General features: G+C 40.6%; 1 protein-coding gene across 2 annotated transcripts; it reads left to right on the top strand.

The window, feature by feature from the left end:
- Positions 1 to 1,261: 1,261 nt before the first annotated feature.
- On the top strand, positions 1,262 to 18,439 carry LOC131683677 (protein mesh). Of its 2 annotated transcripts, XM_058965879.1 has the most exons (11): positions 1,262 to 1,777; positions 13,841 to 14,448; positions 14,507 to 14,644; positions 14,701 to 15,290; positions 15,346 to 15,522; positions 15,582 to 16,608; positions 16,668 to 16,797; positions 16,863 to 17,151; positions 17,212 to 17,399; positions 17,471 to 17,818; positions 17,885 to 18,439. In XM_058965879.1, the coding sequence occupies exons 1-11, from the start codon at positions 1,423 to 1,425 to the stop codon at positions 18,214 to 18,216; spliced, it is 4,182 nt and encodes a 1,393-aa protein (XP_058821862.1). In that variant the 5' UTR covers positions 1,262 to 1,422; the 3' UTR covers positions 18,217 to 18,439. The 2 variants fall into 2 exon arrangements, with proteins under 2 accessions (XP_058821862.1, XP_058821853.1); XM_058965870.1 differs by having other exon boundaries at positions 17,471 to 18,439.
- Positions 18,440 to 25,370: the final 6,931 nt, after the last annotated feature.

The raw sequence follows: 25,370 nt of genomic DNA, 5'->3' as shown, positions 1-25,370 counted from the left end.
GAACTGGATTAATTTAATTCAGCGGGCACACATATCCATATTATTCAAACCTAGCTGCTACGATCTAGAATTATTTCCATTTCCATCCATTCTATCGTAGCGGCATCCATCCGACTATGAAACAACTTTTTTCTTAGGATAGCTCACCTCTATCAAGAATGTGATGTCCCGTTGGTGAAAAAAATACGAAGCAGCTACGCACGAAAGCAGATTCAAACCATTTGAAATAGATCGTCGAGTTTTCGTCACACATCAAGCAGTAAATGAAATTTTCAAAATTTTGATGGGGAAATAGTGCAGTTAAAAAACTGGCTACCAGGTTATGTACATATTTTCAAAGACTAATTTCAAATAAACAAATTAATAATGAATTCAATATTAATTCGTCAAAAGGGCGAAAGTGTTTTTTGTAAACAAACTTGTTTCGCTCATTAGTCTGCTGCAGAGTGGAATTTCATGCAAAATATGAGTTAAAATAAATTTTTACCCTTCGTAGAAGTAATTTCAATTGTTTTCTGCTTCGAAATTATAGCAAATTAAGAGAAACCATCAAAATCAAAGTTTGTTTACAAATCTTATTCGTCCTTTTGCAAATTTAATATGGAATTAAATTGTTATATTTGTTGTTATGAAATGAATTTCACCAAATATGAAATAACAAGAAACCCATAATGGTAGGCTTCTCGTTTTTTCATATTTGGTGAAATTTATTTCATAAGAAAACAAATTATAACAATATAATTCATTATTAATTTGTTTATTTGAAATTAGTCTTTGAAAAAATGCGCACAACCTCGTAGCCAGTTTTCTAAACGCAGTATTTTCTCGTTAAGATTTCGAAAATTTCATTCCGAGAATTCTCAGAACATATTCATGATTCACCTGGTACTATCAATTATCAGTAAGCTATCAATTACACCTTCACACTACTACATTTTGCCAGTAACCAGTACTGTACAGCTTTCAATTCAAATACCAACCGTGCGTTCCAACAGCCAACCAAGTTAATCGAAGTAACCAGAGGTGACTATGGTAAACCGATTAGTTTCATGCTCAAACAAAAACATCCCCGAATCCGTTGCAGACATGTCTTCCACTGGCGGTAGCCTGTCACCACATACACCGACTAGCATATTTCACGAAGTCGCACCTGTACTAAAAAACCGATCGCTTATCTTATCTGACCGCAAATCGGCCCAATTGCAGTAGAACAGTAGTACGCCCGGAATATCTGCAGGTTCGAGTAGTCAGTCTACGATCAGACAACGCCCCGACCGGACCGAATTGAAACGGAACTCCGCCGCTCCGATGGCCGGAATATTAGTGATAAGATAAGCAAATTTTTGGTGATTTAGAAGAAAAAGATTTGGAAATATAAGCCCCAGATTAAGTGAAAAACCAGAAAAGTACAAGTGTAAAACCATGCGCTGGAAACTACTCCTGCTGCTGGCATGTTCCGTAGCCGTGCTGGAAAGGACGGTTCCGGTGAAAGCGGACGATGACGGTGACGTCATCGTTGAAGATAGTAGTGACATAGTTCTCTCGGGCGAGGGTGAAAATGTTGTGACTGAAGCAGAAACCGCGCTTCCTGAGAGTGCTGACAATGAAGATACGGAAGATGTGAGTAATGACGATGAGGACACCAAGGTGGACGAAGATGCCGTTGAGGTTGATCCGGCAGGTTCCGAGAAGCCGGAGGGAAGGAAAGGAAAATACTACAACTATGATGATTTCCTGTCTAACTTGGATAACTACGATTCGACGTATGACTGGAGCGGTAAGAATTTTATTTGGCGATAGTTGAAATAACTGCAATTGCGATTCGCAAGCAAGCTAGCCTCTGATTCAACGACACGTTAGGTGTTATCTTATCGAGAAAAAAAAATATATGAGCATAAGATACGTTCCCACTTTGCCCTGAATATTCACCTGTCGCCATCGAGCATGGTTGGTTGGTTTATTTCGTATATAGGTGTAGTGATAAGATTACGTGTTGGAGGGAACCGGGTGAGGCTTGCTTTATTTGTATCGTGATATCATGCCGAATGAGTAGGAACTGATATGTTTACCCCGAAGTGTTTGGCAATGTTTGATAAGTGATACCGTACAGATACAGACGAGTGAATAGTGTTCAAATATGGTATGGTGGTCGATTGATAAACGAGTCATGCGAACTACCGACGAGTCAATATTTAATATGGCGCAATTTATTTAACCATAGCTTTGGAAAATCTGCGGGAATTGACCAATCAGATTATACATATTCATTCGAATTTTAGAAGAAACCCTTTTATTTTTTGTTCACTTTCAACCTCTATCAAATTTATTCAATGGAACTTCTATTCAGATCAGGTCATTGCGTGTCCCTATTGTTGACGAATTCGTACTAAAGATAATATATTTTCATAGAGCGTATAATTCTATGAGACAAGGTATAAATCACAAAAAAAGCTAAAAGTATAAAAATATCATTCTTATATAATCTTTTTGTATCCCCTTCAAAAAATATATTTACTATAGCGAAAAAAGCATACATTCAAACAAATATTAAGAGACAAATTATAATGAATAATTATTCACGCGAAAACGGTAAAGTGTTCAACAATGATGCCTCCTGAGATATTTTAGTATGAACGAAGATTTTCATTTTGGTAGTATAGCTGTAGTAAATAATCACCTTTGAAGTGAGATATTTGCAACACCTTATTTGTATTTTTTTTTGCGAACATCTTAACTGGAAACAAAAAATCTTTGATTGTAATACTCCCGGAGTTATAAGCGATTGTTTTTGAATGGCTTCTTAAATACATTTTATAAAAAAAATCCTAAATCTGATAGATAAAGCACAGACTAACAGACATAACACTCAAAAACAAAGCTTCGCCCGCTTTAACGGTCAATTTAAATATATTTGTAGTTGGGACTGTGGCCACATTTGAAATTATGGCGCCACTGACATGAACAAGCATATGGGGGATAGACCACTAGTGAAAAATTGTTCCCAAACCTGAGGGGAAACCCACCAGTAATTGAGTGTTTGGGACCGTGAATAAAAGGTGGACCTAGTGTTCTGCGAAAATTGTAGAATCGATGTTTTTTGAGGAAATTCCCTCATAGTGTTATGTCTGTTAGTCTGTGGATAAAGGTTCAGTATATTCTCTGAAGTTCTTCGCCTTGCCAAGCTACATATCATTCCAGAGAAGATCGTCGATGCATCTCTTGTGACTTTAAAGTGTTTGTGTATCTTTTATAAAAGTTCGGAAGTTTCATTAGTAGTAACGGACAAAAACGGGCTGCCAAATCTAGTTTGAATGAGCAGCGCATTTTATTTCATCGCGCATTACAACAAAAAAACTGCACCCTCTCCATTTAAAGATGCATGTGTGTAGCACAGGCATTGCATTTATCGCTCATATGAGTAAATGCGCCCGGATAGTTTGCTACCGCTACAATAAAAACTCACATTTTCACACGAAAAGTTATTGGCACTCACATAACCTCTCCGGATAAATACAACGTGTTATTTCTCCGGATAAATAAAACAGCCGGAGAATGAGTGAATGAGTTTAACACGGTATCCTTTTTTCGCTCGCTGCTTTCCTGCCGTTATTCCAAAACACGAAAAAACAAGTCTATCATACAGTACACTGTAGCATTATGCCTATTGTTTGATTTTGACATTTGCTCATCAGCTGTAAAAATGGCATCGAAGCAAGAGGAGCAACGGAGCAAAATTTTGCTCGTGCATCACGAAAATCCAAACTACTCGCACACCTAAAACTAGCTTCGGTACGGGAGGGGTTGATTTCGAAATATTGTAAAGCAGTCAGTGTCCAATTAAGGCTCAGGGGGGAAGGTAGGTGGAAGCAATGCGAATGTCTTTGCCATTAATTCTAATTTGACAAGCGACAACTTTTATACCTGGGTTTCGAGGAGAGGTCGATTCGATTGAAAGAATTTTGATCCCCAAAAGTATTCCTCCGTAAAACTCATCTCGGTACAAACGAATGATAATGAAATTGTGAAAGTTGAGATCTATTTCTGATGTAAGCCATGTTTCGTATAAGACAAATGCAGCGCTTTTCAAGTTATTTAGTATCATTTTAAAAGAATCGATTTCCGGGATAATGCTTCTCCAATTCCACTGTATAGCAGTGATGAAATCCGTGACCTCGTTCGATGTACTAGCCATCGAAGGAAACAATCGTTGAAAGGAGGGGCCATTTTGCAGTCATTTGCATCTAGAATGTTTTTATTGTGGGGAGAAAGCATTTCTGGATGTTTTTAAGAGGATCAGTTAAAGCTTTAAAAACACTGTCAACAATATCAAAGAATTTTATTAAGCCAGCGCTGGTTCCTTTCTCTGGCTAAAATATGGGAACACTTGGGGTTTTTGATGTCCCAGGAAATGCTAGGAACCCCTTTTCTGAGCTCAGTTTTCCGAGAGGTTAGAGCATTTCTAAAAAGAACGCTTCAGTTTCTTCTCGCGCTATTTGTACACGGAGGATGTCGGGAGATCATGTGAATTTACCCACAGTAGAGACACTTTACAATAGCCCTTCCACAGGAATCATCCACATGATTTCCGGCGCATTTCCCACAATGAACCTTATTGCTACAATGGGAGGCTGAGTATCCCAATTGTTTGTAATTATTACAGTTCATGACCCGTGGCACAAAAAGGCGAATAAATAGACGAACCTTTTCAAAGTAGAGGTAGTTGGGTAGAGCATATCCGGCAAAAGTCACCCGTTATGAGTCCGAATAACATACGTTCCTTTCCCGTCAGCTGCAACTGATGCTAAATACAAACGTTTAGCAGTTCAGTATCTTCACTAGTTGAAGCAGGGGGTCCTTAAAACAATCAACCCAGTGTGACAACCCCGTAAATTTCAACCCGACTAGCTGGTACATACACTCTGTACTCCTTTGTAAAATACCCGTTGCCAGCAGTTTCACTTGCCTGCTTCAAACTATTTATCACCACCCTAAGCTTATCAGGGCAATTTTTTGATATTTTATTTTGAATGTCGCTCCGACAGAACTCGAGAAATGTTCTATAAATTCAAAAAAAAATTGTCATTGGTCCGTAAAAAGATCACAAAGGGTTTAGTTGAGGAGCATGGATTTCTACATCCATCTTACCTTGAGGATAACCATCTTCAGTGGAAGATGGATCTATTTTTATTCCGAGAGAACGTTTAATCTGACCCATGTCCGACCTCTCGAACTCCCCGGATAAAGTCTTATTAATCTCCAGGGCAATGTTGTACGAAAAACTCACCACTACAACATCGTCAACATACAGTACCAGTATCACTTGTTTCTTTTCTGTTCCTCTAACGTACTGGCCAAGATTGTTTGAATTGAGTTTGAAAGCAAATCTTCCTCTTCTTCTAGTAAAAGTCTGGACAGAAGAATTGGCTGGTTGGAGATGTTTCTGAAAGAGGGACTACATATACCAAACATTTTTTTACCTAGCCAATAAATATAGTATATGAAAAATTACATTACACACTACATTGTTTTATCGACACACACCCCTAATAAGGTGTGCCATCTATTGGCTGTAAAATTTCAGCTTCTGACTTCTGAATTCACCGAAGACTGCTCTATTATTGACTTTCCAGCAAAGATATGAAGAGCGAGGAAGAGCTACTGAAAATGCCTATTCTACAACTTCTTCAGCAAATTTGTGAAAATTGAATGTTTTTTGCAGATTTACGAAGTTTTTAATAGGTACTAGTAAAATACACAAAACAAATTTGATAACAATACTTCACTAACAATTGTTTGAATCGATTGGTGTTCGAATCATGAAAATGCATTAACAATTAACAAAACGACAGCGAGAACATTTTGTGTATTCATACATTTTCACAATGTTTTTACAATAATACGGTTTTTAAAGAGTGTACAGTTGAAATATCAAATTGATGTTGCAATCAAGTTGGAAGTTGGACATTTCTGAACTGTTATGCCGCATTCTCGTAATGCGGATACAAATTTCCAATTTTAGTTTTACATATAACCCCACCTCCATATAATCGAGCAAAGCATTTTCAATACTTAAAGAATTCGACTACCAACAAAAAATTCCAAAAATTCGACTACTAACCTACCAAACGTTCCGACCAGATTCCTCCCTTGGGAGAGAATAAAGTGACTACTGACCCACCACCATGTACTGTTAGGTTCTGTGGCCTGCACGACGTCGCTACGAAACCGTCTGCTATAGCATTTTCCCGGAGCATCAAACAAGACTTAGTGACTTAAGCGCCACCTCTTACTTATCACGTTCCAGGTTTCCCGATCAGAAACCCAGAAACCTAACCCCAGTGCGGGGCGTATAACATTGGCGTATGGAAAACACCATCTAACTTTAAACATTTTATTTCATAAAACTAATAAAATTAACTGATAATTCCCCACATTGCTACACCATTTTAGGGCTATAAGATTCGCGAGTCAAGACAACTATTACTTGCTATAATTTTCTAAGATTTGGTTCGAACTTTTGTTTACCTTGCGCAGGGAATTTAGGCGTTTACTTACTCGACCATTTCATGCACGCTGCTGCTTCTTTCGATGCTCACTCACACCATCAAACATCAACGGCAGCCGGTGTCGCGCGGCGCCTCTTCAACGAAATGCGATTGCTGCTATTCACAGGGCTGCCATTATGCCAGATTTATCTGGCACAGCCAGAGTTTTTTGCAGCTTCCAAACAAAAAGACAAACCTCTCATTCTGTCAGATTTTTGAATTATAGAAGTGTTTTGGAAATTTGGACATATTTTCCCAAATTAATTGAAAATCTTTTGATAAATTGTGATGACTTTGAGGTCGCTGTTAAGATTTTACCAGACATTTTTAGTTGATCGGCCAGATATTCTTTGAAAAATAGTGGCAACCCTGGCTATTCAGGAAAAATCTTGAGCGTTTTTTCAAAACGTCATATCTGCAATGAGTTACTCTCTGTTTATACTTTCTCTTTCGATTTTTACGGCGTCACTATAACACTTTTCACTTATTTTACAGTACAGATCGAAAGACGGTGGTTTTAACTAGCATATTATGCAAAGAGCTGAGGGATAAATTTTAAAGTGACCGAATTATTAACAGAAGAGAAAGTAAACAAAGAGAGTAACTCATTGCAGATATGACGTTTTGAAAAAACGCTCAAGAAATGTTGACAGGTCTGTGTTTTCGTTTAGTTTAGGTGCCTGAAACCACCGTGTAGGGGTGTCGCCACCATAGACTACCGTCCACTAATTGACTAATCCATGTGCAGTTGTGTTAGTGCGAGATTGAGGTTAAATCGTGTGGAATTTTTGCCAAATGAGTTACCTTTTTTGAGCATGTGTTAGAATTGAACGCTGGATAGTATGGGTAGGAAAAATTGTGTTCAGATTTTAAATCTTTTCAAAACTCTAAAAGAAGAATATCAGCCGATTTATTAGATCACCACGATTCAAATCATACAATATAGCTGCTGTAAAAACTATCGGCTTAGCTAAATGGTGCTTTTGAAAAAGTGGATGTGAATGTCACACTACCACACCGTGCTAGGGTACGCAACACAACTGCGCAATGAAAAAACCACAGCCACTTTTTCAAAATCACCTTTCAGCTAAGCCGATGGTTTTTCCAGCAGGTGTGTTACATGCATTGAATCGTGATGATCTAATAAACCAGCTGATATTCTTCTTTTAGAGTTTTGAATAGGTTTAAATAGACAATCTGATGGCAAAGCAGATCTCAACATTGCCTACGCATACTACCAAGCGTTCAATTCTAACACATGCTCAAAAAAGGTAACTTGAGCCTCAGATGCCGAATTGCAAACATCACGTTATACGTATGTTGTCTATACACATTACAACTGTGTTGGTGTCCTAAACGTCAAATAAGCCAATTGTCATGCGCTACATTACTATGCGAAAAAATAATTTTGTGACGTCTTTTACGAGCTTTGATTCTTTACATTCGGACGAGATAGTCAAGATTATCATTTCAAAACAGCGTAATAATTTGATCTGAACACAATCAAGTTAATTCGTCATTGAAGTTTCTTCATAAAATGCTTAAAAATAGCTCCGAATGTAAAACACAAAACGCATGCGTTGATTTGAGTTCACTTCTGGTGTGATCCATTTCTTCTCCAGTCGCCCTTGGAACATAGTGTGACAAATTTCGCATATAACAATTCTCGAGTACTTTTACAAATGGACGTAAGTAACATTGAGAGCCTCTCTTTGTTTACTTTCTCTTTCGTTTATTACGACGTCATTACAACACTTTGTACTAATTTTCCAGTACATATCGAAAGCCGACGGTTTTTGCTACAATATTATGCAAAGAGTAGAGTAGTAAATGTTGAAATGGCCGAGTAATGAACAGAAGAGAAAGACCTCAAAGAGAATCTCTCATTGTTACTTACGTCCATTTGAAAAAGTACTCGAGAATTCTCGAAAATTTGTTGTGAAGCACATGGTAAGAGTCAGGTTAATCCTAGGGGCAGATCCCTTGTGATGCATTTTTAAAAATCAGCGAAATTTAATGCATTTATTAACATCAAAATAGAACTTCATAATGTATTTTGCGTTGCGTGCTATGTTGTTTGCGTCGCGTGTAAGACGTCAAAACCCTACAGAAAAACTAGCCCTACATTTAACAAAACGTCGAATGTATGAACTGACAGCGGTTGGGGTTAGAACCTGACTCAGTTTCAGGTTCAAGCGCCATTAGAGTGATCTACCCCTAGGGTTAATCCTTAAATTCATTTAGCTTAATGATTGTCATTTTTACTTAGCATTTACAAATGCGGGATTGGAGTCGTTTCTTTATTTCTGACAGCATATCATCGAACTGATAGACACTGACATTTGCGGTGCAAACCACGAATTTCCTGCAGTGATAACAGTTCGTTTTTTATCGGAGAGGGAGAAAGTTTAGTTACATAGTGTGCTTTGTTTACATTACAATACAAATATTACTACCATAGGTTTGCGCACCACTTGTTTGCATGGCAATGATTTCAAAAATTTAATGGGATTCATTATTTGTATAACAACAATCTTTAAAAATCGCTCGTAAGCGGGGTAGCAGGAGTTGAGATGAACTCTGCTGGCGGTGCACAGCGGTCCCAAAGTGCAAAAAGGGGATTTTTGATGGCCGCAACACTATTGATTTTTGCAAATGTCATGTCTTCTGTCTATCGCATTGGATCGATGATTAATCCCCTTAACCCTTTCATGCCCAACTTTTTTCTAGTGCATGTAGGGTTTCAAAACTATTTTTCCTTGAAAACGGTGGGGTCAAGAAACACGAAAAGCCTAATTTTATAAAGATGGGTGCTTCTATGGCAGTGCTAGAAGCTGGTCAATTTTTACCTTGTAATGCTCAATACAATTCTCCTAGAATAATTACAATAGTCCAATTACGTGGAAAACGTAGCCAACGACGGTCTAAATTGATAAGTTTTATCAGTTTTCAATAATATTGCACCATAACGAAGATATATGAAAAAATCATTTTCGGTCGTCAACCTAAACTGTCCCTGGCAGTGCTCCATCGGAATGCAATCAGACTAATTGCAATAACTTCAGTTCTAGAGCTGATCCTTGTGACTTTTAATACTCAAATTAAAGACAATAATCACATTAATGAGCCTTACTTGTTTTTGTGAGCAAATCTCGCCTCAATCAAAAGTTATAGCTGTTTAAAAACGTTGTTGTCCACAAACAACATGGGCATGAATGGGTTAATAATGAGTTACAAAATTTATTTTCTTCAATAATTCAGATAGAAAAATATACACTTCAACAAAGTTGTAAAGCAATTTACACAAATATTTATTTCAAAAGCACTAACATTGTAGCTGTTACGGTTTTCGAGATATAGAGAGTTATTTGCGAAAGATCCCTTAAAACAGCTTTTTTATCATAAGTTATTTTATGATGCTTTGAACACTTTCTGATGTTCTAGAATCTTTTGTAGACTACTGAAATAGACAACTTTGACTTACTAGCACTTGTATTTATAGAGCTGATTTTCGATTGAAAATAGCTCATTTTCCAAGGTCAACAACTCTAAAACGAACCAAAACGGGCGGTGAAGTGGTAGTTTCGCCAGGTGCCAATTCTGAAATTAAGAGCCGTCGTACAACCATCGACCGTAAAGGGTGTTTTTCATGTTTTTAAATGAATAACACAAACAATCGTTTACAACAATTGTTTTTGTTCATTTTTGTAGCGTATGGCAATTTAATGTTTTAAAATAATTTACGTTTTGCAAAACCCATTCCATTGGTCTAATTTTATGAATAACGCACTCAATGTTGGCCTCTAGCTCATCAGTTGTTTGCTGCACAGTCTATAGAGAACAGTTGCGCAAAGAGTGCAGTCAAAATAGCCTACCTATCGAGCACAATTGGATCCATCTCTGATACCTCTGCTCCAAAGTTGGATTCTAATTTTGCTCGATTGGTAGGCTTTTTTCGGCTTCACTTTCTGTGTACCTTTATACTAAGGCCTTTGGTTTGCAGGTTTGCGTTGTAGACGATAGACTTGACGTACCACCATAAAACAATTCCAAACACAACTCATCACGCAAGAATGAGGTAGCCAACAGATATTACCGTTATTCGATAGTACTCAATCCCAAGAAAATTGTTTCGAATCCTTCTCGAACGAGGGCCATAGACATGTCACGTGCTCGATTGGAATGACACTGACAGATAAATGGTAAACAAACGATAGAGATGGTGAGTCTTTATCCAGAGGTATCGAGCGTCGTAAATACCCATTCAACCAATCATGGGTCACGTCTGAAAATATAATGCTTTGGAAGCTACCTGGGCAAAGTTTGCTTGATCGAACGGTCATGTTTGATTATAAATTCCAAAATTTGGAAACGTTGTTCATGCATATATTTTTGCATGATGAAATTGCCACGAAAACTGAAGTAATTTAAAAAAGAATTAGGTATGTCAACTCAGTTGTCAGAAAATCTTACTTTTAAAATATGTTCAAAGACACCCTTTATATGTCCAAGCCTAAAAATGTCATAACTATTTTAAAGTAAATTTCTATGAAAATGTTAATTTCTTCCTTGACAATGAATTTATCATTTTTGACAGTTCACCTAGTAAAAGGATAGGGGTCACGTGATTGAATGATATATGTGACACAATTTACTACTAAATTTACGTACCAAAAAACGGAACAAAAGTTCGACTCCGCATCTTTAGCGTCAGCTGCTTCGGAAAAGACCGAAACAGTATATGAACAATTATGAACGCTGGGCATGGAAAACGCGGTAATTTCAAAAACCCTGCAAATAAAACACATAAAAACCCACATCATAAAACCGTGTAAAATCCAGAAGATAACGTCGTTTGTCTTTAAACGAATTACGGAATAAACGCGTTTTCTTACGCATTGTACATCTTATGTGGTTTTTGTTTGAAGCGAAACTGAGTCAGTTTCTAACCCCAACTACTGTCAAAATGTACGTGCTTCAAAAGGGATCTCCTACTGAACTTTCAATAGACGGGTGCGGTTAGTTAAAGAGAACAATTTGCACAAAGCATATTTTTATAGTCTCATGTTTTTGAACTCCAGCAATCTGAACTGTAACATTAAAAAAGATACATGTCTTACGTTACAAGGTGTTCAACAAAAAAAAATGTATGAACTGACAGCGGTTGGGGTTAGAACCTGACTCAGTTTCAGGTTCAAGCGAAATTGTCATTAGTGTAGTCAGTTCATGCAGCCTTCCACTTAAAAGATACAAACGCCTTTTCCACTGCTTTGAGTCATCTGCGATGCCAACATACACATGTAGGATCTATTTATGATAGTTCCGTTTGATTGCACACCAAATCTTCGTATCGCATCTACGAACGCTCAAGTAAAATAATAGCCTCTGCTAGTGACACGTAACGACATAAATTAATTCATCTACTAACCATGTACAGCTCACAAATGTTTCCTTCTCGGTTTTGTACAGCTCTCCGGGGAGGTGCTCCGATCGCTCCAAACAGCTCAATACGAATGATAATATAGACACCAATCTGTAAAGAACCTATATTTGAAACTTTTCATCATCTAAGTGTTCGGTTGGTGCACCATATTGACGGCTCGAACCGAGAAGAGCTGGAAATTTTCATCTTTTCCCATTGGGGGTCCGAACCCTTCCCGAAAATTTTCAACTTGTTGAGAAATTTTAAATAAGTTTTTATTTTATATTAGTTTCAAACTCAAAATCTTTTCAAACCAAATTTGACCACCAATACTGATTTTCATACAATGAACATTGTACAATATGTAATACAATACGTATTACAAATTGTACAATGTTCATTTTAAAATCGAAATTTCGAACCCCTCCCGAATTTCGATTTTGGATCCGCACCAGCCTTTTCCGTATAGTTTTCGAAATCTATGTATGTATATGATTTATGGACTCATAAGCGGCTTAACCGATTGCCGTCAAATTTCATAAATAGTTGTCATTTGTTATGGAGCGTGTTTGTGCGCAATTGGTTGGAGATTATCTGCCAACCAGATGGCGCTTCGGAACAAATTGTGTATTTCGTTGAAACTCGCAGCAACTAGTATTTTATAAAACACAAAATTTAATACAACATAGCTAAACATATTTTCAACAAAATGGCGAAGAAATTGTTTAATTTCAAGCAGTACAACAAAAGATATAAACGTTCCAAACCATACATGACATTTCTTCCGAAAGTTTGAAATGAGACACCTGTATTGAAAGACAAGTCGTTAGTCGCAAAAAGCGCATCAATTCATCTAAATTCGGATGTCTCACCAGATATTCTGACGCTTGATTTTGACCCATCCAGCGTCTTACGACTCAGCTTAATCAGTTTAATCGTAAAACCATTATCAACAACAGTTCGTTTCGTTTTGCTAAATCGTACGCTGTCTTTAAATCCACAGACAGATCCTGAGCTCGCGAGTTGTATTCCCGAAATGAATCTTGAATTTGTCGCTTGAAAAACATTTGATCCCTCGTTTATCATCCTTTTTGTAACACGATCTAGCATTCACCGACAAAGGATTCAGCCTACGGACGCAGTATGCTAAACGGACCACGGGAGAGAACCCTATAGGCGCTATTGAGCATCGTTATGCTGCGATAGTTACTACACTGTAGTTTATGAACCTTCTTGTATACATGGCATATGAGGTCATTCAATCAATTTGGAGACACTTCTTCTTCCATCCAGATCTTCCTGATCACGAAGTTGATGGCTTCGGTCACTCCCGACTATTAAAAATTCGGTTGATATTCTGTTCTTTACAACAACCTTACCGTTCTTCAGCTATCGTTCACAGCTTGTCCATCATTTTCGAAACTAATTCTATTTGTGCTTTCTCTACCTGATGATCCGGTTTAATAATAACTCTTCATGTTATTGGTCGTTTTGTAAAACATTCGCACATCGTTCCTAGTGAAGCTTCCGCCTACAAGACTTGAGTCAATTTTTGTCAAACTTCCTCCACGAAACCTTGGTAGTTTAAGCGGAAAGGAGGAAAGATTTTTTTTGTTAATAGACTGGCACTATCGATTTAATTACGTCGAAGCCGGGACACAAATCTGCAACAATTTGTTGACTTCATCTTTTCCGCCTTTCCCCTACATGTAATACTCAAATTGCGCCATGTGATTGCCTGTGAGTATCGTTATTCTGAGAAACACTTGAATCACATAGATGATTCACACCGTTTATCGCTGCTGATAAGCTTCTATGAATGCATCCAGTACATTCAACATTATATATTCATCGTAATTTCCTCTTTAACCAGATCCCCAGAACCGCGTCCAACCGAAGGATCCACCCAACTTCCAGACCGATGGATCCGCGTATACGATCACCGCCGCCCGTCTTGCCGAAATTCGCCGACAATTCCTCTACCCATTCTACGACCGGGGCGGTCCGGAAAATCTTGGCGATTGGCAGAGTGACATCCACGCATCGATGCCCCAGGTGCACAAAAACTTCAACTTCCAGCTTCCGTTCTATGGTTTCCGCTTCAACTACACCCGCATATCGATGAACGGTTTCCTGGAATTTTCCGACCCACCGCCACACTACACCTACCCGCTGTCGTTTCCGATCAAGGATTGGCCCCGCCGTAACGATCCGTCCTTCATTGGTATCTTCTTCTCCAAGTGTCGAATCGGTTTGATCTACGATACGGACGTTGATCAGCGTTCACCGGGAGTCTACTTCCGTATGGAGCGTGATCTACAGACCAGAACCGATCGGCCCGGAGTGGAGATGCGGGAACGTGTAATGTGGGATATCCGTGAGGGTGTGGTTGGTTCGGATACGTTCATTCCGAAGCATGTGATTATAACGACGTGGAAGAATATGAGTTTCGCCGGTGGTATCGATAACTCGCTTTACAAGGTTTGTTCAAGTTTGTTGATGTCTGGTGAAAGTTAAAAATATTTTATTACGTTTACAGACGAATAGTTTTCAAATGGTTCTGGCTACTGACGAGGTCTACACCTACGCTATTTTCAATTACGCGATCATCAATTGGTCATCACATACCGAAGCAGGCGGTGATACAACTGGTGGAGAAGGAGGTGTTCCAGCTTTTGTAAGTGCTTCAAAGATTTGTTACCTAGTTTGACACTAATATTTCGTCTACAACAGATCGGATTCAATGCAGGAAACGGAACTCAGGCCTACGAGTACAAACCGTACAGTCAAGCTTCGGTACTGCGCGATTTGACTGGTCGAGGTTGGGCGAACGGTTTCCCTGGACGGCACATATTCCGTCTTGACGAACGGATTATGCTTGGGACGTGTAACAAGGATATAGACGCTGCCCATCTACCACTTGTGTTTGCTCCGGAGTCCGGTAATATGCTTGGCGGAACGGTTGTTAACATTACCGGACCATGCTTTATGCCGAATGATCGTGTTGCCTGCCGTTTCGATACGGATGAAGTCATCGGGAAAGTGATAGACACAAATCGGGCAATCTGTGTGCAACCATTCCTGAAGGCTCAAGGTTACATTCGTTTCGAAATATCGGTTGGTACGGATCGGTTCAAGTGGAGAGGACGTTACTTCGTGGAAACTCCGGCTACCGCGACAGACAGGATTTTCTTCGAATCGGATGATGTTCATCGAAGGAGCCCTTCCGAGATTCGGATTTCCTGGAATCGATTCAATTTGACAACTAACTTGAATGCAAACGTGCAAATTTCTCTTTGGGGGTACCGGGAGGCGACTATTCGGTAAGTAGTTGAAGGTTAATTGCTCGAAATTGTTTGATGCAATCTTTATCCTCAGTCCGGAGCTAGAATACATCGACATGATTGAACCGCAGTTAACCAACACGGGAGCATACACAATTTCGCCAGCTAACTATCGACTTCGGGACAACCCTCGGCAGGTAGACATGCAGTTTGGATTTATTCAGATCAATCTCACCAATCCGGAACAGTTCAACGGACTCGCCATTTCACCGTGAGTTAATCCGTCAAAACGTACGAATCATCTACTAAATATATCTTATTCAACCGCAGAATACTTTGGTCGAAACCAATTCCTCTCGGTTGGTACTTCGGTGCACAGTGGGAGCGCATCCATGGAAGAAACTGGCCAAGGGCCCTATGCGATAACTGGCTTATGACAGATCGGTTCCTGCGAAATTTTGCTCACGAGCTTCCTATTTGTCCATGTACGCTGGAGCATGCAATGTACGACAAGGGACGCTATCTTCCAGATCAGGATTGTGACCGCGACACCAATCCAACGTGTCTCCATCATCGAGGAGGAATCCATTGCGTACGATCAGGTCAACCCTCGCCTCAAGGTTCCGAACAACAGTGCTGCTATGATCGTAACGGCTACCTGATGCTTTCGTACGATCAGATGTGGGGATCACGGCCACGTCGCAATCACAACATCGGTCAGATGCCGTGGAACGAAGCGAACAAAGTTCCCACACTCTCAACCTGGTTCCACGACGTGCGGCCATACTATTCCTGTTGTATGTGGCAGGATGAACAGGCCGTTGGTTGTGAAACTTTCCGTTTCGAGCGTCGTCCTTCGCAGGACTGTATCGCTTACCAGTCGCCAGCGGTGGGTGCCATCTTTGGAGATCCTCACGTTGTGACCTTCGACGGTCTACAGTACACTTTCAACGGTATGGGTGAGTTCGTTCTACTGCGCGGTAACAACGGTCGTGAACGCGTTGACGTTCAGGGTCGTTTCGAGCAAGTAGCTCGCAACATCCACGGACCGGTTATGGCCACCCAGCTGACATCGGTAGCTGCCCGCGGTAATACCTCCACGATAATTGAAGTTCGTCTACGACCCCGGGAAGCTCAGTGGAGATATCGTTTGGACGTGTTCGCTGATCAGCGTAGAATCTACTTCGATCGGCAGAGTTTGAAGTATCAGCATTTCCATGGCGTTACCGTCTATACTCCGACGTATATTTTGAACCAATCGGAGGTCGTCATCATGTTCTCATCCGGTGTGGGGGTTGAGGTGGTTGAAAATAATGGCTTTATGACGGCAAGAGTTTACACACCGTGGAGTTTCATAGTAAGTCAATTCATCTCTGTTTCTTCATGAACGAGTAATATTCTGGAATTAATTTTCAGAACAAAACACGTGGTCTTTTCGGCAACTGGAGTTGGAACATGGCAGACGATTTAACCCGACCCGATGGTACCGTTATAGCACCCAATTTGAACCATTTCGGAGATATTCACAATAACTTCGCGATGCACTGTAAGTTAGGGAAACTTCAACAACTTCCGTAGATAACAGAGTAACATTCTATCAATCTTTTACAGGGATGCTATCCGATCGCGAGGTAGAAGGCGTTGGCCAAGCTCTGTTCACACGCGAATTCGGACGAACGTCCAGTTACTATGCGAACGCCTCATTCCTTCCGGAGTTCCGTCGGGAGCCGAGAGACTTCCTACCGCCGAACCGAACACACGATATAGAACGAGCTACGGAACTTTGCGGCGAGAGCTATCAGTGTCGATATGACTACGGAATGACGTTGAATCGGGAAATGGCTCACTTTACCAAAAATTACCATGCTAGTGCCATAAACATACAGACTATTAATAATGAGTGAGTTGAGAACTGATTTCTTCTCCAATTTTGAAGTGAATGCAAACATATTTTTCACAGGCGGACAATATCATGCGGTATCCTGGAAACTCCTCGATTCGGGCGAAAATCAAACTTCATGTTCACGCCAGGTGCCCGCGTCTCGTTCGAGTGCAACGAAGGATTCTTCCTGATAGGGGACGCCCGACGCGTCTGTCGCGAAAACGGCCAATGGGATGTTCCGGAGTACGGTTTTACCGAATGTCTCCGTAAGTATTCACTATCCTAGGATTGATGGTAGGGCCTGCCCATCTAACATGAGGTTTCTTCGCCCATCTAGGCAAAGTATTCTATACCCGCCGTACTGCTTGGATCACAATGGGCATTGTTCTAGCTGTAATGTTACCGTTGATTATGTGTATCATTTGTGGAGTATATTGCTTCCGCAAACGTAAGCTCAAGGACGATCCGGACTGGCGTATGCCACTTCCATCTAGATCGGGTTCGCGAGCTACCTTGCGCAATCTGAACAGCGACGGCAGTGAGTACGATGACAACACGATCAAGAAGGTGCGCCGGTACGATGCTACGTACAACACACACGAACCGCTACCCGGCAAACCGGACATTCAATTTGAACCGAAGAAGATGGACCTGGATGAAGAAGACATCACATCCTCGGAAGGAGGTGAATATAGAGATAAAGTTGTAAATGAATTCCAATATTTGAACATGGCTGATCAAAAACAACTAGGTCGTCGGAGACTGACAACCGGCAATGAGAACGGAACTGCAGCCGGACCGTCAATGTTCAGCGAGGATGAAGAAAACAACTATCCGCCACCACCGACCGAGTCTCCTACGCAAGCCTACGGTGCCTACAGTCCAACGTTCAGTGGAATCGATCGGAACAGCAGTTTCGCTACTGAGGAAGCTTCTCCGATCAATCAGAGACGACCGGGAGCGTTCCCGGTAACGACACAACCCAATACCAGCACATTCTACGGCGGAGAACACAGTGGTCAACCGCTGGTTCAAAACGTGGGACTGCCGGTCAGGTTGGACAGTCGATCAACCGAAGTCTAAAGTAATCATTTCCTTGACAAAAACTAACCTATTTCACAACCTCCGAGAACAGTCAGGTATTTTATGACATCACAAATTCCGTCGTCGTCGTCGTCGTATTATTTTTACAGTTAGTGTGGTACTCCTACGAAGAGCTCAAGTAGATAACAGGCATTTTTTCTAATGATAAGGTTAAATGTGTACTTAGCGATAAGCAAAATAAAAATGAAATCAATAAAGCTAACACTATGTTTTAGACACTTTACTAACACACGGTTGAGGTTACAAGGTCTCATTTTCAGCATGGACAATGCCCGTTGGCCAGGCGCAAAGAAAATGAAATAATTGTATCATTGTAACGCATTTCTTTCCCTTTCTATAAACTTTTTTTTTTTTCAATAATACATAGGTGAGCAGGAGTACACAGCTCGTACGGCAGGTGTGGCGATAACGTTTACCGTCGTGCTGATAATTCCGCTGGCATTGCTCGGCCTGCTTATCTGTCGCGGGTTGCTGAAAAACAAAATGGAACAGGAAAACAACTTGAACGCCGCCTCGGATCAATATTGAGTAATGTGATAGTTCACGGTTGTCATAGTAGGTAGCTCATAATGCTGTAAATAAACACAAGCGTTTAAATTTTTAGGAACTTTATTTTTTAATATTTTGTTTTATTTTATTCACTGCTTTGTAGCAGACGAATTTCGTACTAAATCGTATCCAGAGTTGTCAGCACCCTCTCAGAATTTTATGAAACTTTTTGTACATGAAGATTTTGTCACAAAAAGTATACTTTGTTTTTTCCAAAAATGATCTAGACTGTCTTTTGGAAAGGGTCAAACTTTTTTATACCATTTTTTAAATGGCTATAGTCCAAAAATGACAAATCCTACAAAAACATGTTGTAGGAGTGATTTTTACAAAATTAGTAAAATTTTTGAATAAAAATATTGAAAAATTCTTCTTCGACTCCTACACTTAAAAAAATCGATTTTAAAAATTTAAAGTAACAAATAAAAACATCTTAGATTTGTATGAAATTTTGTTGCAAGATAGTACATTAGGATAGGTGGGGAACAACCTACCGTCAAAAAATCTAGGTGGGCATATTCAAGAAAAAAAGTTATTTGAAAAAAACTTCTCTTTCTCCAAACTGATTTTTTTCAGTGCATTTTTATTCATGGTCTATAGCCCAGAGACCAGAACCCAGAATCCCGAGGAGAGAGCCCAGACTCCAGATTCCAGTCCCGAGAAGAAAGACCAGAGTCGCGAGTGCTTAACCCAAAATACTTAGGCGAGTCTAGAGTCCAGAATCCAGAGTTCAGTGTCGAGAACGCAATGTCCAGAGTCCTTAGCGCAGCGATCGGAATCCAGAGTTCAAAAGACAGAGCTCAGAGTCCAGAATCCAGAGTTTCGAGTGCAGAATTCAAAGTCCAGAGCGCTGAGTTCAGAGACCAAAATTCAGAATTCAGATGCCAGAGTCCAAAACCTAGATTCCAGAGCTCAGAAACCAAAAAACCAGAGTCCAGAGTCCGCAGACCAGAGTCCTCAACCCAAAACACTGAGCCCAGTGTCACGAGTTCAGAGTCCAGAGCACAGAGCCCAGAATCCAGAGTCCAGAGCCCAGAGTCCTCAACCCAAAATACTGAGCCCAGTGTCCTGAGTTCACAGCCCAGAGCCAAGAGTCCAGAGCACTGAGCCCAGAGACCAGAATCCTGAGTCCCGAGGAGAGAGCCCACAGTCCAGAATCCAGAGAGCCGAGCGCAGAGCCTAAAGTTCAGTCTCTGACTCTGGAGTTCAGATTCCCGAGTGAAGGAACAAGACCCCAGATACCAGAGCCCATGGTTCAGAGTCCAGAGTGCATAGTACATACATTCGAGGCCAGCGCCAAGAGTCAACCATCTAGCGATGAGAGTGAAGAGTCCAGAATCTAAAGTTCAGTGTCCATAGTCTAGAACCCAGAGGGGAGAGCAAAGAGTCCAGAATCCAGAGTCCCGAATACAGATTCCAGAGTTCAAAGTCCAGGCTTCAGAGTCTAGAGTCTAGAGTTCGGATTCCAGAGTCCAGAATCAAGACCTCAGAAACCATAGTTCACAGTCCACAGTCTATAGCACAGAATATTGAGGCCTGGTGTCCAGAACCCAGCGTGAAGAATACAGAATCCAAAGTTCACAGCCTAGAATCCAGGCTGACTGGGTATTTTCGGAATGGTCTTGACGAGTACACACTTAATTTTTTCTGCCGAATATCAAGAAACAGTACCGCTGGCGTTTTTCGTAACAATGCCGAGGAAACTGGAGCCGAGAAACTGCCTGCGTCCGGTATATTGGTGGAACGAATGGCTCACCGTGCTGCCTGCCAAAAATCCAGAAGACGTGTTCAGAGAGCAAGATATGAGGCAATATCACATCATCATCGGGAAGTCGGCTTTGCAGATGACGTTTTACTAACGATAACCGGCTTGACTCTCGAGGTAGTGGAGATGTTGACGGCAGAGACAATGGGTATCGTGCAGATCTGGAAATGCAGCTAGCTCACCACAAGACAGAAGTAAGGTCAACAACACTCAATTCCATCGATGCGTGCGCTGAGACATGTGTCTTATCCTCAATACTAAGGTATGGCGTTTCAGCATGGGCTGCTCTAGTGAACTTAAAGCGGAACCGGACGAAGCTGACGAGCAGGTTTCGCCTAATGGCTGTTCGTGTCACGAGTGCGTACAGAACGATATTGTCGGAGGCGGTATGCGTAATTGCCGAGTTGATGCCCATCTGCATCACTCTCGTTGAGGACATGGAATGCTACCAGCGGAGAAATGCACGAAATGCAAGGAGACTGGTCAGAGCGGACTAGTTGGCTAGGTGGTAGCAGGACTTGGACAACGCGAAGAAAGGAAGGTGGACCCATCGACTCGGCTTGGGTGCATGGGAAGCATGGAGAGAAACTTCTATTTGACACAGTTTTTGTCCGGGAACGGATGCTTCTGGAAGTACCTGTTCCGGTTTGGACCTACTTCGCCACCTCTTTGTCCGGAGTGTGTGAGTGTGCAAGAGCCATCGGAACACGTGGTCATCGAATGCCCTAGGCTCGAAGGGATATATCCGTCGTAGTAATCGACAATACAGTTGAAGAGCAGTTCTAAGACGAACATACCTGGGAAGCTGTCAAGAGAGTAATGACACGTTTACTCTCCGTGCCGGAGAGGAACTGGCGAATAGACCAAGAAAGTAGCGCCGATAGCTTGTAAGCCTCCGTGAAGCAAAAAATCAAACTTTCCGTCGGAGTAGATCAAACGCTGGTGACCAGTTGAGTTGCACGCGACGTAGCATAGGGCACGGATCATCTGACTCCACCGGAACGACCTTAGTACTCTGCCGGTCCACAAAGACTGAAAAAGAATCAGAGAGCAGAAGAATCGGTTTCTAGAGAACATAAACCGCCAAGGAACTCTCCATTGGTGCAATCTAGATTCATCACCGCAGACTAGATGAGTGGTATGAGACGAAGTACTAGTTTCGTTTGTTTGGGGGAGGGGCAGCGTACCGGAAGTCATGCTCCACTCAGAATCGCCGTACCGACCTCTTCATCATACCGGTTTGCTCGCAGAAGAAGGGATATCTAGGATATCAGCTAACATCGTGCTACAGTAGTTACTTCTCTGAAGTCAATGGCGAGACTACCCTCGATACATTTCCTTTAACGTTCTTTTTATTTTCACAGTCGTTGGAATTGCTTCGGTCTTCATAGGAGTATACTATACGACCGCCGGAAACCAGTTGTGTAATACACGATGTAGCACCAGGTTCGGTTCATCGGGGCACCAGCGAATCGGATGCCAAGCTATATCGGAATCGCCGGACTAAATTCTGTACCCCACCGATTGACCCGCAGATTGGAGAGTAGCAGAAGAATCGGTTTTGGGACGACTTCCGCCACCGGGGAACTTTTCGTCGGTGTAATCTAAGTCCGTCACTGGCGACTAGATGAATGGTGTTAGACGAACTATTGGTTTCGGATTTTAGGGTCGTGTCTGAAGTCACGCTCCACCCGGAATCATCGGACCGACCTCGACATCCTACCGGTTTGCCTACGAAAGAGGGGGTAGCCAGGGTAACAACTGACGTGCTACAAGGACAAATGCGCTGGAGTAGTAGCAGGGACGAATAGAGCGGCCGGCCTCAAGTGGCGCAATGAGATGCCGTCAGGATACTGTCCCCATCGAAGCGAGTACAGTGAACGAACGGCAATCGCTGTAGACCAGCATGGGCCCAGCACAGTTACGAGCGAGAAAGAAATCAGTGAACTAGCAGCGACAGTAAGAGGCTGAGAGTTGTCACGTCTGCTTCAGGAAGTATCTTTATCGGTTCGGTCACGAACCTTCACCCGTACTGCCTGGAGTGATATAGTATGTAAGAAAAACCAAGTATCTTCGACTGCTCCAGATTAGAGGAGGTGTGAAAAGAGTTGCCTGCTCTAAACGCAGAGAATGTTGTAAAGAAGAAAGGACGTGGAATACCGTCAGTAGAGCTGATGCGTAGATACTAGCGGTACTGCAGAGAAAATGGAATAGAGTTAACGAACTAATGACGAGAGCTAACAGTTCGAATAATGGCACCTTATCGGGCGCCGTGGAGTATGCTAGATAGACCGTCGGGAACTAGAGCGGGGTAGGTCGCGCCGAACAGCCAGCGGGTCGTTGAGGCGACGGTGAACTGGAAGCCACGCTTGACCTGGAATCGCCGGACAGACCTAGGCACGTATCGGATAGCCCGTTGAGATTTTTAGCATCTTTTGCCGAAATCTCGACAGCTGAGATTCAGTAAACATTATTTTTCGCTGAGATCTCAGTAAAGGTGACGTTTGAGTGTTGAGACTCGGAAAACATTTCATCGAAAATCAGCAAACTAATCTCACTTTACTGAGATTTCAGTTTCTAAATTTGACTGACTACACAGCTGTTGGGAAATTACCGAACCGAATTGAGTGTGTAGGTGCCAGAAATTTATGTCTGACGCCATGTTGAAATCCAAGATGGCGACTTCCGGACGTAAATTATTACGATTAAACTTCGGATTGTTTATCTTTGCACAGCATTTGATGCTGTTTAACTTTGATTTATACAATTGATCCATAATGATAATTTTACTAGAACTCTTCACAACTGTTGTTACTAGATTGCTTTAAAGCCTTAGTTTTGTAGTACTGTTATTTAAAATGAGTATTGATGCAGATAAGGTACTGATAACCATGGTAATATGCCAAACAAATGCCATATTCGATACTAATACTTTTTACATATGTCAGGCAACCAGCAGTTGGGAAATTGGATTCTGAGATGATCATGATGAAATTCATGGTTTTGTTTTCGATAAAAATTGACTAAAAATAAAAATTCAGTTTGGACAAGGAAAAGTTTTCTTCTAATAACTTTTTTTCCTTGAAAGTGCCCAACTTAAATTTTTGACGGTAGGTAGGGAACATGATTTCCGATCTTGGAACAAAATTTCATTAAAATCAAACATAGGGTTTTTTTGTAAATCGATTTTAAATTTTTAAAATCTATTTTTTCCAGTGTAGGAGTCGCTGAAGAATTTTTTCAATATTTTTATCCAAAAATTTGACTAATTTTGTGAAAATCACACCTACAGCATTTTTTGTAAGATTTGTCATTTTTAGACTAAAACTATATTAAAACAATTGGTAGAAAAAGTTTGACCCTTTTCAAAAGACAGTGTAAATCATTTTTGGAAAAACAAAATATGCAAAGTGGCTTTTTGTGACAAAGCCCTCATGTACAGAAAGTTTAATTAAAATCTGAGAAGGTACTGCCAACATTTGTTCGAGTTGGCGCGAAATTCGTCAGCAACAATGCGTGATAAAAGCTCGACTATCTATTTCAAGGGGCTCGGATCTGCTCCAGTACGTAGCTGCTTCGTATTCGTTTTTTCTAACGAGACATCACATTCTTGACGGTGGTGAGCTATCCCTAAAGAAAAGTTGTTTTATAATCAGTTGGATGTTGTTATCACGTCCTATATAAATAATATAAATAATTGTAGCTCGCACCAGGTGGTTCTTGGATTGAAAGCTTTACAGAGAGCAATTGGATATTTACCTACATGGAAACCCCTAGCCGGTTAATGTTTGCCTTCTTTTCTAAATCTATGATTTCTCATTAAAACTGGATAGTCGAAACAGATATAGTCTTTAACTTTTAATAAATTTCTTTTCGATAATATTTCACAAAATGTATAACATGTCTTCAAAACTAGGTCGTTTTAGATTATTTACGAAAATCTATTACATGTCTTCAAAACAAGGGTATTTATCCACCTTGACTTTTTCCTACATATCGTAAAACCTTTAATCATCGGGATAACTTCGCTCAAATGTAATTCATTTTAGTTAATATACTATTTCGACGATACTTTCATGAAGAAATGCACCGAAATTCGTGTATTTTACGAGTCAACTTTGTTTTCATTCGCAACTGCACAATGTTGAGTAATTCTGGTTTAATTTTAATTTTATTTATTTCGTCAATCGATGTAGACTACAGTTTTTCCTTAATTACTAATGTATATATTCCGTAAATTTAATATAAATGAAGCAATTTGGCTTTAACGGAATCATCCTCTTATGCGTTAGAATTTCTTTTTTTGTATAAAATATTATTTTAGTTTCAGTTTAGACATTGTAAAATCAGTTGAGTCGCTATAGTGATTATAAATAAACATCATTCGATCTATGGGGCTATATTTTGCATAGTTTGTGCGAAATGTTATTGACAATATACTTCGATTTCGTAGCTGTCGTGAGGGCGCATAACGGTTCAATTTGGATAAAATTTCAGCTGAATCGATATTATTAATGAACGAAAGCATTGCAAATTCGCGACGCTCCTTTAATGTTTGTATATTGATAAGCAAGCATCGTGCTTCATAAGATGGCAGAGGGAATGCTGTCCATCCTAGCTAACGAAGGGCAAATAATTCGTTCTTCATGTCTGCTTGAAAAAGGGCACCAAATAATACTGCAATATTCCAATATCGACCTAACATATGCAATATATATAATGTTTTTATTGTATAAAGATCTTCAAAATGATAGCTAAAGCGGTTTATAAAACTGAGCCTGTTGGTAGCTTTGTGTATAATTGTGTTATATGGTATTTT

The sequence above is a fragment of the Topomyia yanbarensis genome, chromosome 1, assembly GCF_030247195.1.
Source record: "Topomyia yanbarensis strain Yona2022 chromosome 1, ASM3024719v1, whole genome shotgun sequence".
In the NCBI taxonomy this organism is placed as follows: Eukaryota; Metazoa; Arthropoda; class Insecta; order Diptera; family Culicidae; genus Topomyia; species Topomyia yanbarensis.
The sequence above is the reverse complement of the archived record's forward strand: the minus strand, read 5'-3'. Positions and strand labels throughout refer to the sequence as shown.